General features: G+C 38.9%; 1 protein-coding gene across 1 annotated transcript; it reads left to right on the top strand.

Moving 5' to 3' along the window:
- The first annotated feature begins 3,120 nt into the window (after positions 1-3,120).
- On the top strand, positions 3,121-5,529 carry LOC141718451 (uncharacterized). The gene is made up of 4 exons (XM_074520838.1): positions 3,121-3,197; positions 3,240-3,470; positions 3,726-4,329; positions 4,891-5,529. The coding sequence occupies exons 1-4, from the start codon at positions 3,121-3,123 to the stop codon at positions 5,527-5,529; spliced, it is 1,551 nt and encodes a 516-aa protein (XP_074376939.1).
- Positions 5,530-13,394: the final 7,865 nt, after the last annotated feature.

The following is a 13,394-nucleotide window of genomic DNA, read 5'->3' as shown; positions in this document are numbered from 1 at the left end:
CAGAGATGGAGATAGCTGACCCCGCCCCAGCCCTAGTTGTGGATATATCTGACGATGACCCAGATGAGGACCCTGAGAAGGAGACAGAGGTAGAGACAGAGATAGCCACGCCTGAGCAGGCACCCACCCCACCACCTGCACCTATGAGTCCATCACCTACTGAGAGTGACGATGAGATGGATCCGATACTGGATGGGATGGTAATGACCCCTGTCGACCCCCCACCTCCACCACCACCTCTACCTGTGGTGTCACTAGTATTACATGATTTGGTGGTAGGCTGCTATGCCGCGGACCTGACTTCTGCTGAGGCCCAAGTGGCCGAGTTGAGGTACCAGTTGACTGCTGAGAGGCAGATGTGGACTGGGGCCCAGGGAGAGCATGTGGACACGAGTACTCGACGCATGCGTTGTGCCATGCGCCGTATTGAATAGAGGGATTTAGGCAGGATTTATCGTTTGTCCCCACCCCGTGGCCCGGTGAGTCGGAGTGATGTCATCTGAGTTGTGACAGATGCTATGAGGAGGGCCCGGGAGGCTACTCGGGTCAGCGAGCGTTGAGGAGTTAGATGGTTATTTTCTCCAGTGGCGTGTACTTAGTTATTTTGGGCTAGTTGTTCTGGGTAGATTTTGTTGGCTATGTTAGTACCACCAGCTGGGGAGGTCTGTACTTTTGGGACAATATATATGTTATGTTATCTAGTTGTGATGTATTTAGACTCGGCTTATGGTCAAACTTATATATAATTAATGTACTAGTACTTTGTGATTTCTCAATTGTGGTTTAGATCCTCATTATCATTACATGCGTAATTATACATGTTGTAATAAATTAGAAAATGTGATTACAATCAAATGAAAGCAACCTAAATAAATATATGCAACAAGATATGCCGCAAAAAAGAATGAGAACTAGAGCACGCCCGATGGTGTCTGGTAGCCCGGGCAGTATTAACCGTGAACACCGAGCACTGAGCCCAACGTTAATAAATAATGAAGAACACGATTACAATGAGTTGGACGATGAAAATGATGAAGAAACAGAGGTTGAAGACACCAATGAGACGGAAGTGGCAGAAAATCCAATGGACCGCTTTATGCAATTATTTAGGCAGAACCTAGAACTACCCCCTCAACCTCGTCAGCCCCAACTACCTCACCAAGTGATGGCCAATACTTCCAAATCTTTTGAGTCTGTTAGACCCCCGGAGTTCCACAGAGCTGCCGACCCTATTCAAGCAAGGGCTTGGCTGAAAGAGATGGAGAAAACATTTGAACGAATAGGCACCGAAGAGGTCCATAAAACTAATTTTGCTACCTACCTCCTAAAGGGAGAGGCAAAATACTGGTGGGAAGCCAAGAAGAATATGGAGCCCCAGGGGATTGTTACCTGGGAAAGGTTCACATAATTTTCTTAAAGAAATATGTTCCAAGGTTTATGGAGATTCAAATGGAGTTAAAATTTCTAGAGCTGAAACAGGAAAACATGAATGTAGCTGAATACGAGGCCAAGTTCACTGAGTTGTCTAGGTTCATGCCAGAGCTTGTTAACACTAAAGAGAAAAAGGCCGTGAGGTTTCAGCAAGGACTAAAGCAGTGGATCCAAAACACGCTATCGATACTAGAGATAACCGACTATGCCACCCTAGTACATAAAGCCACGATAGCAGAAGCGGGAAGTAAGTAGAGACTGAAGATGAAGCAAAGCAAGAAAATAAAGTTTGATAACCGGAGTAAGAATGTGGGAGGGGAGAGTTTCCCCAGTAAGTTTGTGCGGGGGACGACTTCCCAACCAACTCACAATATAGGATTCAGGGGGACTGAAAGCATTAGTGTGGGCCGGAGTGGAAACCAAACTAGAGTGTCTTACCATAGCCAACCCCGACCCCCGTTTCCAGAGTGCATGAACCGTGGTAAGAAATATTCCGTTACATGTACTCAGAAGACGGTGACATGCTATAGGTTTGGCAAGATGGGACACTATGCCACATCCTGTACCAATGAAGCGATTAAGTGTTCCCAGTATGGAAAAATGGGTCATATGAGGAAGGATTGTCCAGCGGCAGCCCCTGCTAGCTCAAAGGGTAGTGTAGCCACGTCCAATAGAATGTCAACTACCAGAACCTTTAACATGACGGTGAAAGATGCCGTGAAGAACACGAATGCCATAGCAGGTACGCTTCTACTAAAATCCAACCCTGCCAATGTGTTATTTGATTCTGGAGCCACTAAGTCTTTCATATCTAAGGAATTTGCTCAAAAATTAAATTTAAAAGCGGAACCTTTGAGGGAGTCATTACAAGTGGAAATAGCTAACCAAGAAATCATTCCTGTAAGTCAGGTGCATGCTAACTGCAACCTAGAATTAGGCGAAGTCAATTATCCAATAGACTTAATTCCCTTCCAGTTAGGGGAGTTTGATGTGATACTAGGGATGGATTGGCTATCTAGAAATCATGCCCAGATTGATTGTGAGGGGAAGAAAGTAAAGTTGAAAACACCAAGTGGTAAGAATATTCTAATTAAGGGGCAACTACAGACCAAGAAATTCCTGACGATGGTTCAGAATAAAAAGCTTTTAAGACAAGGATGTGAGGCCTACTTGGCTCACGTAGTAGACACCAAACTAGATACCCCTGACATACAAAACATAGCAGTAGTCAATGAGTTTGAGGATGTATTCCCCAAGGATCTTGTCGGACTACCCCCGAATCGAGAAATATAATTTGCTATTAATTTAGCTCCCAGTACGGCACCTGTATCGAAGGCCCCATATCGTTTATCCCCGGTAGAAATGAAAGAGTTGGCTGTTCAATTGCAAGAATTGTTGGACAAAGGAATGACTAGACCGAGTGTGTCCCCGTGGGGTGCACCCGTTTTGTTTGTAAAGAAAAAGGATGGTAGCATGAGGCTGTGCATCGATTATCGAGAGTTGAACAAGCTGACCATTACGAATATATACCCGTAACTGAGAATAAATGATTTATTTGACCAACTGAAAGATGTGACGTGTTTTTCCAAGATTGACCTTAGGACGGGTTATCATCAACCTAAGACTAAACCTGAGGATATACCCAAAACTGTGTTTCTCACTAGATATGGATATTACGAGTTCCTAGTCATGTCGTTTGGTCTGACTAACGCGCCTGCAGCTTTCATGGATCTGATGAACAGAGTCTTTAAGAAGTACCTAGACGTGTGAGTGATAGTCTTTATTGATGATATCTTGATTTACTCTAGATCGGAGGAAGAATATGCTGAACACCTCAGGATAGTGTTGGAAATTCTACGAAAAGAAAAGTTGTATGCCAAATTCTCCAAGTGCGAATTTTGGCTAAAAGAATTCCAGTTTTTGGGACATGTGATTAGCAAGGAAGGATTTCTAGTAGATCTCGCAAAGATAGAAGCTGTCTCCAATTGGGAACAACCAACCACACCCACCGATGTACGAAGCTTTATCGGATTAGCCGGGTACTATCGGAATTTGTTAAGGATTTTGCTAAGATAGCAGGACAGTTGACTAGACTCACTCGGAAAATAGAGAAATTTGTTTGGACAGAGAAGTGTGGAAGAAAGTTTTCAAGAGTTGAAGAAAAGGTTGGTATCGGACCTAGTGTCAGCCCTACCAGACAATAAAGGGAATTTTTTTATTTATAGTGATGCATCCCATAAGGGCTTGGGATGCATGCTAATGCATCACGGTAAAGTGATTGCCCACGCATCCAGGAAACTGAAGGAGTACGAGCTGAGATACCCTACCCATGACCTAGAACTAGCCGCTATAGTGTTTGCCCTGAAGATGTGGAGACACTACTTACACGGAGAGAAATATGAGATCTATACTGACCAAAAGAGTCTTAAGTATATCTTCACCCAAAAAGAGCTAAATATGAGGCAGAGAAGGTGGTTAGAATTAATCAAGGATTACGATTGCAAGATCATGTATCACCCGGGGAAGGCCAATATGGTGGCCGACGCCCTTAGCCAATGTGAGAGATTAAAGAGGATAACCACGTCTGAGGATTTGATCCGAGAATTTGATAGACTAGAGATTGAGGTCAAGGTTACCGAACAAGGAATGGAAGGACTGTATGAGATGGTCATGCACCCAGAATTACTAGAAAAGATTAGGCGATGTCAAGAACAAGTGATGAGTGAAAATAAGGAGTTGGTGACCGGAGAGGAGGCCAAGTGTGATCCGGACGAGAATGGAATTAGGAGACATACCTACCGAATATGGGTCCCTAACGTCCAAGAGTTAAGGATGAAATCTTGCACGAAGGACATAACACCAGGTACACTGTCCATCCAGGAAGCACTAAAATGTATCGTGATTTGAAGGAGTACTACTGGTGGACGAACATGAAAAAGGATGTAGCAGAGTGGGTCAGTAAATGCTTGACCTGTTAGCGAGTAAAGGAAGAACATCAACGACCAAGTGGACTCCTACAACCCTTAGAAATTCCGGCGTGGAAGTGGGAACATATAGCCATGGATTTTGTGGTAGGATTACCCCGAACCAAAACCAACCATGATGCCATATGGGTGATTATAGACCGACTGACCAAGTCAGCACACTTTCTTCCAATTAAGGAGACCTAATGGTAAATAGATTAGGGGATATATATATCAAGGAAATTGTGGTAAGGCATGGAGTTCCAGTAGCTATCGTATCTGACAGAGATCCCTGATTCAACTCTAGGTTTTGGAGGAGCTTCCAAGAATGCTTGGGAACCCAACTGAATATGAGTATCGCATACCATCCACAAACCGATGAACAAAGTGAGCGACCCATCCAGACATTGGAGGACATGCTGAGAGTTTGTGTGATTGACTTTAAAGGTACTTGGGATGAACACCTAGCTTTGATAGAATTTGCTTACAATAATAGCTACCATGCAAGTATAGGGATGCCCCCGTACGAACGCTGTATGGACGAAGGTGTCGTTCACCCTTATATTGGGATGAGGTTGGTGAAAGGAAGTTGCTAGGTCCCGACTTAGTGCAAAGGACAAGGGACGTAGTGGAATTGCTCAGAGGACGTCTAGCGGCAGCCCAAGACCGGCAGCGTAAATATGCCGACTTAGCACGGAAGAATAAAGAATACGAAGTAGGTGATCAGGTGTTTTTGATAGTGTCACCATGGAAAGGATTGATGAGATTCGGAAAGAAGGGGAAGTTGAGTCGATATATTGGATCTTTTGAGATTTTGAGATGGATAGGACCCATGGCGTACGAGTTATACTTACCTCCAAACCTCCAACAGGTTCATAATGTTTTTCATGTGTCAATGTTGAGGAAATATAACGCGGATGACAAGCATATAATGGAGCATGAAAAAGTGGACCTTCAACAAGATATGTCCTATGTGGAACAACCTGTCGAGATCATTGACCGGAAGGAGCGAGTACTCCAGAACAAGAGTGTCAAGCTAGTCAGAGTTCTGTGGAGATATCACAACATCGAAGAGTCAACATGGGAGTTAAAAAGCCACATGCAAGAAAAGTGCCCCTATCTATTTGTGGACTGATTCCGAGACGGAATCCTTTTAGGGTGGGAGGCTGTAAGAACCCTAAATTTTGTAACATTTTAAAACTTCAGTGAATAGTAACTGGAGGTGATTATGTAAAACTTTTGAGTTCACCATAAATGAATAGTGGAATCTTGAGAATCCGTGAACGTATTCTTATGTAACGGGTAAAATACGTGAATGTAAAAGCCGTCAGAATTTGAAGATTCACATTTATACTACATATTTTAGTATTCGTAAAGAATGGTGTAGAACCGGGAGTACTACATCAAATAAACAATTCATTAAGCTATTATTAAGATCAAGAGAAAGGAATGGAAGTAATTAAAAGATTATAAGCGATAAAAGAAATCCTTACGAAATGAAACGAAACGTTCTACAGGAAAACTATCGGAATAAAATGACAAGTGCATGAGTGTAAATTAAATAAGAAGTGAATGGAAGCCATGCAAGGTGACCATGCAAGATCCTACACCTAACTAGTAGTTAGAAGTGTAACTAGTAGTTAGTAAACCAAACTAGAATAGTAGCATGCATAGTGTAAGGGAGACAAGAAGTACTATGCACCATGCTTCTACTTTTCTACTTCACCACACAAATAATAAAGCCATAACTCCACTTTTATTTTGTACAAATAATTATATATGAACCCATACTTCTATTTTACATCACACCACTCAAGTAATCAAGTCAAGAAATGCTCCCACATTCCTCATTACCAGCGGTTCAGATTTTCAGACCAACGGGGGGGGGGGGGCATTTATAACTTGAGTTTTAGAGCTTCATAAATCATGAAATTTGGACTATATCTTCCTCATTAAATATAAAAGGTATCTTGTAAAGTTTTATGGCCATTCATTAAGGATTTCATAGGTAAATCATGGTCCAAAGTTGGGCATGTTATTGTTGGTTAGAAACTAAATTGTGTTCTTGATGTTTTCTTGTTAGTTTAAGGCTTGTTAAGGATATATCAAGTTTCTCCAAGGTTAATACACTCCTCCTAGGTGTTCTAAGGATCCAAAAAAAGTTATAACTCTTCACCCTTAAAGATTTTATGGTTGAATTTTAAGTATTTATGTTTTATAGTTTCAAGATTCAAAAGATTGTGAGTGTTTGAGGATTATGTGTTTAAATCTTGTTTAGTTTTGTTAGGTCTCACACACTGTAGAAGGGGGTTGAATACAGTATTTATCACAATCAAATCAAATATAAGAACATAGAAAACAAATTTTATTTATCAAAATAAACTCTGTTACAATATGAAACTGTCCTCTCTCAGTGATGAACAACTTATCACGAGAGCTTCTAGGGTTACAATGAATAATAACTTCGATTATGATAACACATATAGTGTAAACCCTATGTCTGTGTTTATATACTACACAATTACAAGATAAATTCTAATTGATATGGAATATAATTCTGCTTCCTAAAATATATTAACTAGTTATCTTTTCTTCCAAGTATTCTATTCTTCATAGAATTCCTTCTTCATGCATATCTCTTCTTGCGTTTGTCTTGATCTTCTTTCCTTTCAATCAGCCGCCTTCCTTATCTGAAAGTCTCCTTAAGTCCTAATATTATCTCCTGATAAATATCTCCCGATAACTTAAGTTCTGACAACTTTAGTTCTGACTTCAGTATAAGTACTGATTTCCAATTAAGTACTGATTTGTCCTGTTAAGTAAGATCTGAAAACTAAACACAAATCATATTAGTCATGACATTATCAAATATATCTAACAATCTCCCCCAACTTGTAAATTAGCATAATATACAAGTTTAACAGATATTTGATGATGTCAAAAACATTAAGTACAAATGCATGACAATTTGACTAGATAACTACAACTTACAGTCCTTATAGCTTTACCATCCTCAAGGTCTGATAACAGCTTCAGTCTGTATACACATCAGAATTTAAGCAGTTGTAGATCTTAGACATGGCTTCAATTACTGATCTTTTTGATATCAGGAGTTGTTCTGAGATAGTTCTTTAACAAACATCTCTCAGCATATTCAAGTTCATTAACCATCCTCCTTTTAGCATTCTTCAATTCAACTGTATCTTCACCAATTTGAAAGATAGCAGCCCTGAGATCATTTATTCTAGTTTTCCTTATTGTAATAACCCCAAAAATTTTGAACTTTTTGTAACCCTTATGAATAGTGATTTTGCTGATTATGCTGAATAAGAAAACTTTTCATGCCACACTATGTAGGGGTTCTTTTATTGATATTCTGAGATCTTATTAGTACTCTATATGGTATATAAGTGTATGTAAAGATCGTCAGAATCCAAATTCGAACACTTTGATTTTTCCCGAAAACCCACCAGATACAGAAAGAATTGAGTATAAGGTAACATGATAAAAAGGATTTAAATTCAAGGATGGTAAGAGAGGATCATAAAAAGGAATATAAAATATTGAGAAGGGTTTAGGGGAACCCAAGTAATAAGATCCCGGGTATGATCCCTCAAACGATAAACGAGAACGAAAGTTAAGCGAACCGTATAACAGATCATCGATCATTAGCCAAGTAATTAGGAGTTAATCAAAGAGGTTAGTGGATGATGATGTCATCACACCAACAAGAAGAAGACAAGTGTGGGAAGATGACATAAGCATGGTGACTTAAGCATGACAAGAAGGAGGGATTGGTTAGTTGATTGTGAACCATTCATTCTTTACCATGGTAAAAATTCTAATTAATTGTCAAAGCCAAAAGGGAATCAACCAACAAATAATCTAACACAAAAATCAAGAAGCTCACTTTGTTCCTCAAGAACAAAGCTCTTGGCCTTTTTCCATTTTCAAAGAAAAGGAAATCCAAATTCAAGTTCCAAGCAGTGTTAAATTATGAGGTAATTATCCAAGGTTCCTTGTTCATAGATATAGCTATCCTATGAATCTAAACATCTATTTCCTTCACAATCTCTTCCAATAATTCATGGAAGAAGAGGGTGAATAGTGTTTTCAAGATCTTGAAATTTTTGATCTTGTGTTTTCTTTAGATAAAGCTTTAGTAAGGATTTTCAAGGGTGATTCCAAGCTCCTTAGTTACTTTCACTCACCAAGGAAGATATAATCTCATACCCTAACCTTACTTTTGATTATTTAGAGCTTTTTATGCTAGGTTTAGTTCTTGGGAGGAATGATTCATGTATATTTAGAGTTGGGTTGGTTTTGTAATGAGTTTGAAGTTATAAATCTTGATTATTGGTTAATGAACTTAAATAAGCTTTTAGTTCATGTTTGAGGGTAGTATAAATTGGAAATCTTGAGATGTTGGGGGTGTTGTAGTAAAGTATGGATGGATTTTGGTTGTAATAATGATTGTGGGTTGATTGTGGATTGATTTGGAGTGGTACAAATTTGGTAATCGCGTAAACATAGCCGTCGTAATGCCCGATTTACCTTAGACTGTTTTTGTTCTTAACTTCAGGACCCGTGAACTCACTGTTAGATTCTGACCATTGCCATGATTAGATATTTCATGTTACGAGCTTCGTTTTGATATGTGGTTCGCTTGAATCCGATGTACGGTTTAGGAAAAATGACCGTTTTAAGTAACGGCGTTTCGCGAACGAACCATTACCCCTCACCTTACTTTAAAACCTTAGTTAAGGCCCTTAAATGACTAATTGAAAAATGAAATAATTATGTAAAGTGGATTAGGAAGTTGGTAGAGTACTCGCGAAAGAATCGCCTTAAATCTTAATGGTTAATTTATTAAAAATGGTGGAGCGGAGGGTACTCGAGCGACTTAAGTGAATCGTTAAGGGTATAAGCGACCATAAGAGAACGTTAGAGTCTAATTGGTTAAAGTCTAGATTCTTAAGCGACTTGGGTTTAATTCCGACTTATGTTGTTGTTCATAGGTTATCGGATCCACTCAAGCAAGTTTTCTACCCGTTATACTGTTGTTGTGATGTAAATATATGTATATGCATTATCTTGTGATAAGTGCATGATTGTTATTAGCAAATTTTGCGATATATTGGAGCATGCTGATATGGTATATATGCATGTCTGTTTTGTAATCTTGATATCTAATTGTTGATTCAAATGCTTATAAGTTGCATAATACCTATGCTAGAGATAAGCAGTAGTAGCGTATACCCTTAGTATAGGGGACCCAAAGGTGAACATTTTCTAAACCGGGAGTCGATGTTCCCGAGTATATTATATATTTATTTATATATATATATATAGATATAGTTTTCAAAACTATTAATCGAATAAGGTTTATTCAATAACTTTATTTATTTAATGAATATTATTTTGAATATTCATTCGAGAACTTATGACTCCGCTTATTTTATTTAATGAATATTATTTTGAATATTCATTCGAGGACTTATGACTCCGCTTATTTTATTTAATGAATATTATTTTGAATATTCATTCGAGGACTTATGACTCCGCTTATTTTATTAAATAATATTCTTTATTTTATTAAAGAATAGTGTTTCGATATTTAAACTTATTTTCGATTATTCAAATAAAGATTGTACTTTCGTATAAGTATATCTTTGGTTATTTAATATTCATTTCAAGTATGAGTTTTAAAACTTCTACTTCAATTATTTTTATAAAGATTATTCTTTATGGGAATATTATTTAAATAATAATATTCAGATATTTTCTAATATATTGGGACTGATTTATTTTATTAAATCAGCATTACTCCAAACATTCTTAAAAATATTTTCGAGTCTTCAAAATAATTTTTAAAAGGTAGGGCGGATCCCAAAACTCATTTTTATATTTAAGATCCTCCTTTCGAAGGGGATTTAAATACTCGCTCAAAACCTGAGGGATCCGGCTCTCTGGTGTATTTTACATTCGCAACGAGGTTGATGTTTTGAGAAAACAGTTTGATTACTTGCCCAATGTTCGGGAAGTAAGCCCATCTAATTGAGTCGGCATAAGCGACAGGCCGGGGTACGGTCTATCAAAGTGTAAGTGGCTGGGTGGCAGCCCATCAACGCGTAAGAGGCCGGGTGGCGGTCCAGCACAAGGTCCTAATGAGGCCAGGGTGATGACCGGCGGGGGATTCATCCATCTACTAGTAGAAAAGGTTACTTATTGGTATCTTTGCCTGATCAGCAAGATATCAGGTTTATGCCAAGGTTTTCTCCTTTCCAAATTCATTGGATATTACAACTCTGTTTATAATTTTCATAACAGAGGTTTTCAAGGAGTGTATGAAATGTATATATATAGGTGTGTATATATATCGGGACTTAATCAAGTATCTCGTAACTTCATTATTTATAATGATATTTCAAAGATTGAATCTATTCAAATCTTATCTTGTAGTCTCATCTATGTGATGAACTTGTGAAACTGATTATACCTTGAACAGTGGTAGTTCAAGTAGTATTCGGAAAAGATATAAGTATATTGGAGTATCTTGTAACTTCATCTTTTCAACATGTATCTGGTTAATGATTATCTTATGCATGACAAAGATTTTCACAAAAATGTTGAGATGAGGTTAGATATATGAGATCACCTTGCAACGATATTTTTATACAGTTATAAACTGGAACTCTGTGTTTATTATGCATGGAAGAGGACTCCCAAGATTTTGAAAAGTATATGTACATATATACTGAATATTTTGAGACTTGGGCGCATTAAGATGTCAAACTTGGTTCATTTTTTCTTGACCAAGATTTTCATGAGTACTATGAGAATGCTCATATATTGTTAATTATTACACATATTATTTCGATGGGCTTGTTGCTCACCCTTGCTTTCTTCTTTCATCACACAACAACATATATAAAAGATGAACAGGACCAAGCTCGCAATTCGCAAGTGGTTAGGAAATGTTCCGCAGTTTTCTAGAGGCGTCGATGCCGCAGTAGCTGAGGTAGGAATTACCAATAGGCTAGGCTTTCAACTGTTGATGCACCAGACTTATGTATCTATAAGAATTGTAATAATGGCAAGGAAATGTAAATTTATCCAGAAACCCTTTTGTGGTATAATGACTTATAATTGTGGAATAAAATAACTTGTGTTATTTTTGGTATTCATCTCTGAGACTATAACTTGTGGTGTGTGTGTGTGTATTGTGGGGTCACAATACGCAGTTGTTGGTTGTTTATTAAGATTAAGAGTTGTTAAGGGAATTGGAACTCGTGACAACCCGGATCCCCGACCCCGGATTTGGGGGTGTTACAGAAATGGTATGAGAGCTAAGCGTTATAAACCTCAAAGATGATGTGACGTTAAAATAATAAGTTCACTAAGATAATAAGGACTCTTGCCAAGTTCATAGTCGGACTACCTAACGTAGTACTGACTGTTAAAACCTTTATGGGAACCCTTATAAATATCGTGATAAAAGCGTAGTTCGTTATCGTATATGGTAGCGGGACTCCGAACCCTGAGGTTGAGGAGCAACAGCGCGATGATGTTTTATTACTTATTGGAGATCAGATTGTGGATCCGATAGAGCGTCCTAACGCAGGACCGGCTGATGTTCATATTGAGGATGTGGCGGTTGAGGATGTTGTCCTAGAAGGGATTGTTGCTGAGGAGGATCCCGTAGAGGATCCTGATAAGAATGAATAAAGGACCACTGAGGAATTGATGACCATGGATAGGGAAACTACCAGAGGTAGGATTGGCCGGTCACTACCAGAGGTGCGTTCAAGTTTGTAAAGATAGTAACCCCTTTAGCGCGGCTTACTCGTAAGACTGAGAAGTTTGAATGGACAGAGAAATACGAGAACGACTTTCAAGAACTGAAGCAAAGATTGGTGACGGCCCCTATGTTGGCATTGCCGGATGGAAAAAGGAGATTTTATGATTTGTATTGACGCTTCGCATAAGGAATTAGGGTGCTCTTATACAGCACAATAAGGTAATCGCGTACGCGTCAAGACAATTAAGGGAATATAAAATTTGATATCCCCACCCATGAGCTTGGGCTCGTGGCAATAGTTTTGCCCTAAAGATTGGAGGCACTACTTGTATGGAGAGAAGTGTGAGATTTACACAAGCCATAAGTGCTCTAGTGCATTTTCACGCAGAAAGAGCTCAACATGCGCCAGAGGAGGTGGTTAGAGCTAATCAAGGATTACGATTATGAGATTCTTTATCATCCAGGGAAAGCCAAAATGGTGGCTAATGCCCTTAGTATAAAGGAGAGACTCAAGATGAAAATGTCTTTGGGAGAGTTGATAAGAGATTTTGAGAAAATGGAAATAGAAGTGAAGATAACCGGAGCCGGTACCGAAATGATGTTTGAGATTGCAATACAGCCCGAATTATTGAAAAAGATTATATTGTGCCAAGAAAAATTGATGAATGAAGGCAGAGAGCCAATGACTGGAGAAGAGATTAATACCGAGAAAGATGATAAGGGAATAATGAGGTGTTCCTACAGAATTTAGGTTCCAAATTTTCAAGAGCTTAAAGATGAGATCTTAGATGAAAGCTAGTTTGAGGAATAAGATTTAGAGCAAACCCTGAACGTGATAGTCAGGGAGGTCGCCGCCAAGATAGAAGGAACCCATTACATAATGAAGTGGAAAATGAGGATTTAAAACAGGTAGGATGACCCTGATTATGGAGAGGAGGAGGGAACGTTCAGACTAAGGAAACAGAAGTCGAGTAAGGAAAGGAGACCCGAGACGGTACTCCTATACGGCAATTCATGGACCTGTCTAAAAAGAACTTAGACTATTATCCCCAACCACCACCCTGTGGAGACAGTGCGGTGGAAAATTCTTTCAGGACCTTTAAGTCGCTAAGCTCTCAGAGTTCCAAGGAACAAGCGAACCCAGTAGAGGCGAGAGCCTGGCTAAAGGAAATATAGGAATCATTTGAGATTCTAAATGA

Source organism: Apium graveolens, chromosome 4, assembly GCF_009905375.1.
Source record: "Apium graveolens cultivar Ventura chromosome 4, ASM990537v1, whole genome shotgun sequence".
Lineage (NCBI taxonomy): Eukaryota > Viridiplantae > Streptophyta > Magnoliopsida > Apiales > Apiaceae > Apium > Apium graveolens.
Note: the sequence above shows the minus strand (reverse complement) of the source record. Positions and strands in the feature narration are given on the sequence as shown.

Excerpts from the sequence above, each read along its gene's own strand:
- LOC141718451 (XM_074520838.1), top strand. The coding sequence starts at position 3,121 with ATGTCGTTTGGTCTGACTAACGCGCCTGCAGCTTTCATGGATCTGATG. Across the intron at positions 3,198-3,239 it reads TTTAAGAAGTACCTAGACGT|ATCGGAGGAAGAATATGCTG; the intron begins GTGAGTGATAGT and ends GATTTACTCTAG. Across the intron at positions 4,330-4,890 it reads AGGAAGCACTAAAATGTATC|CTACCATGCAAGTATAGGGA; the intron begins GTGATTTGAAGG and ends TTACAATAATAG.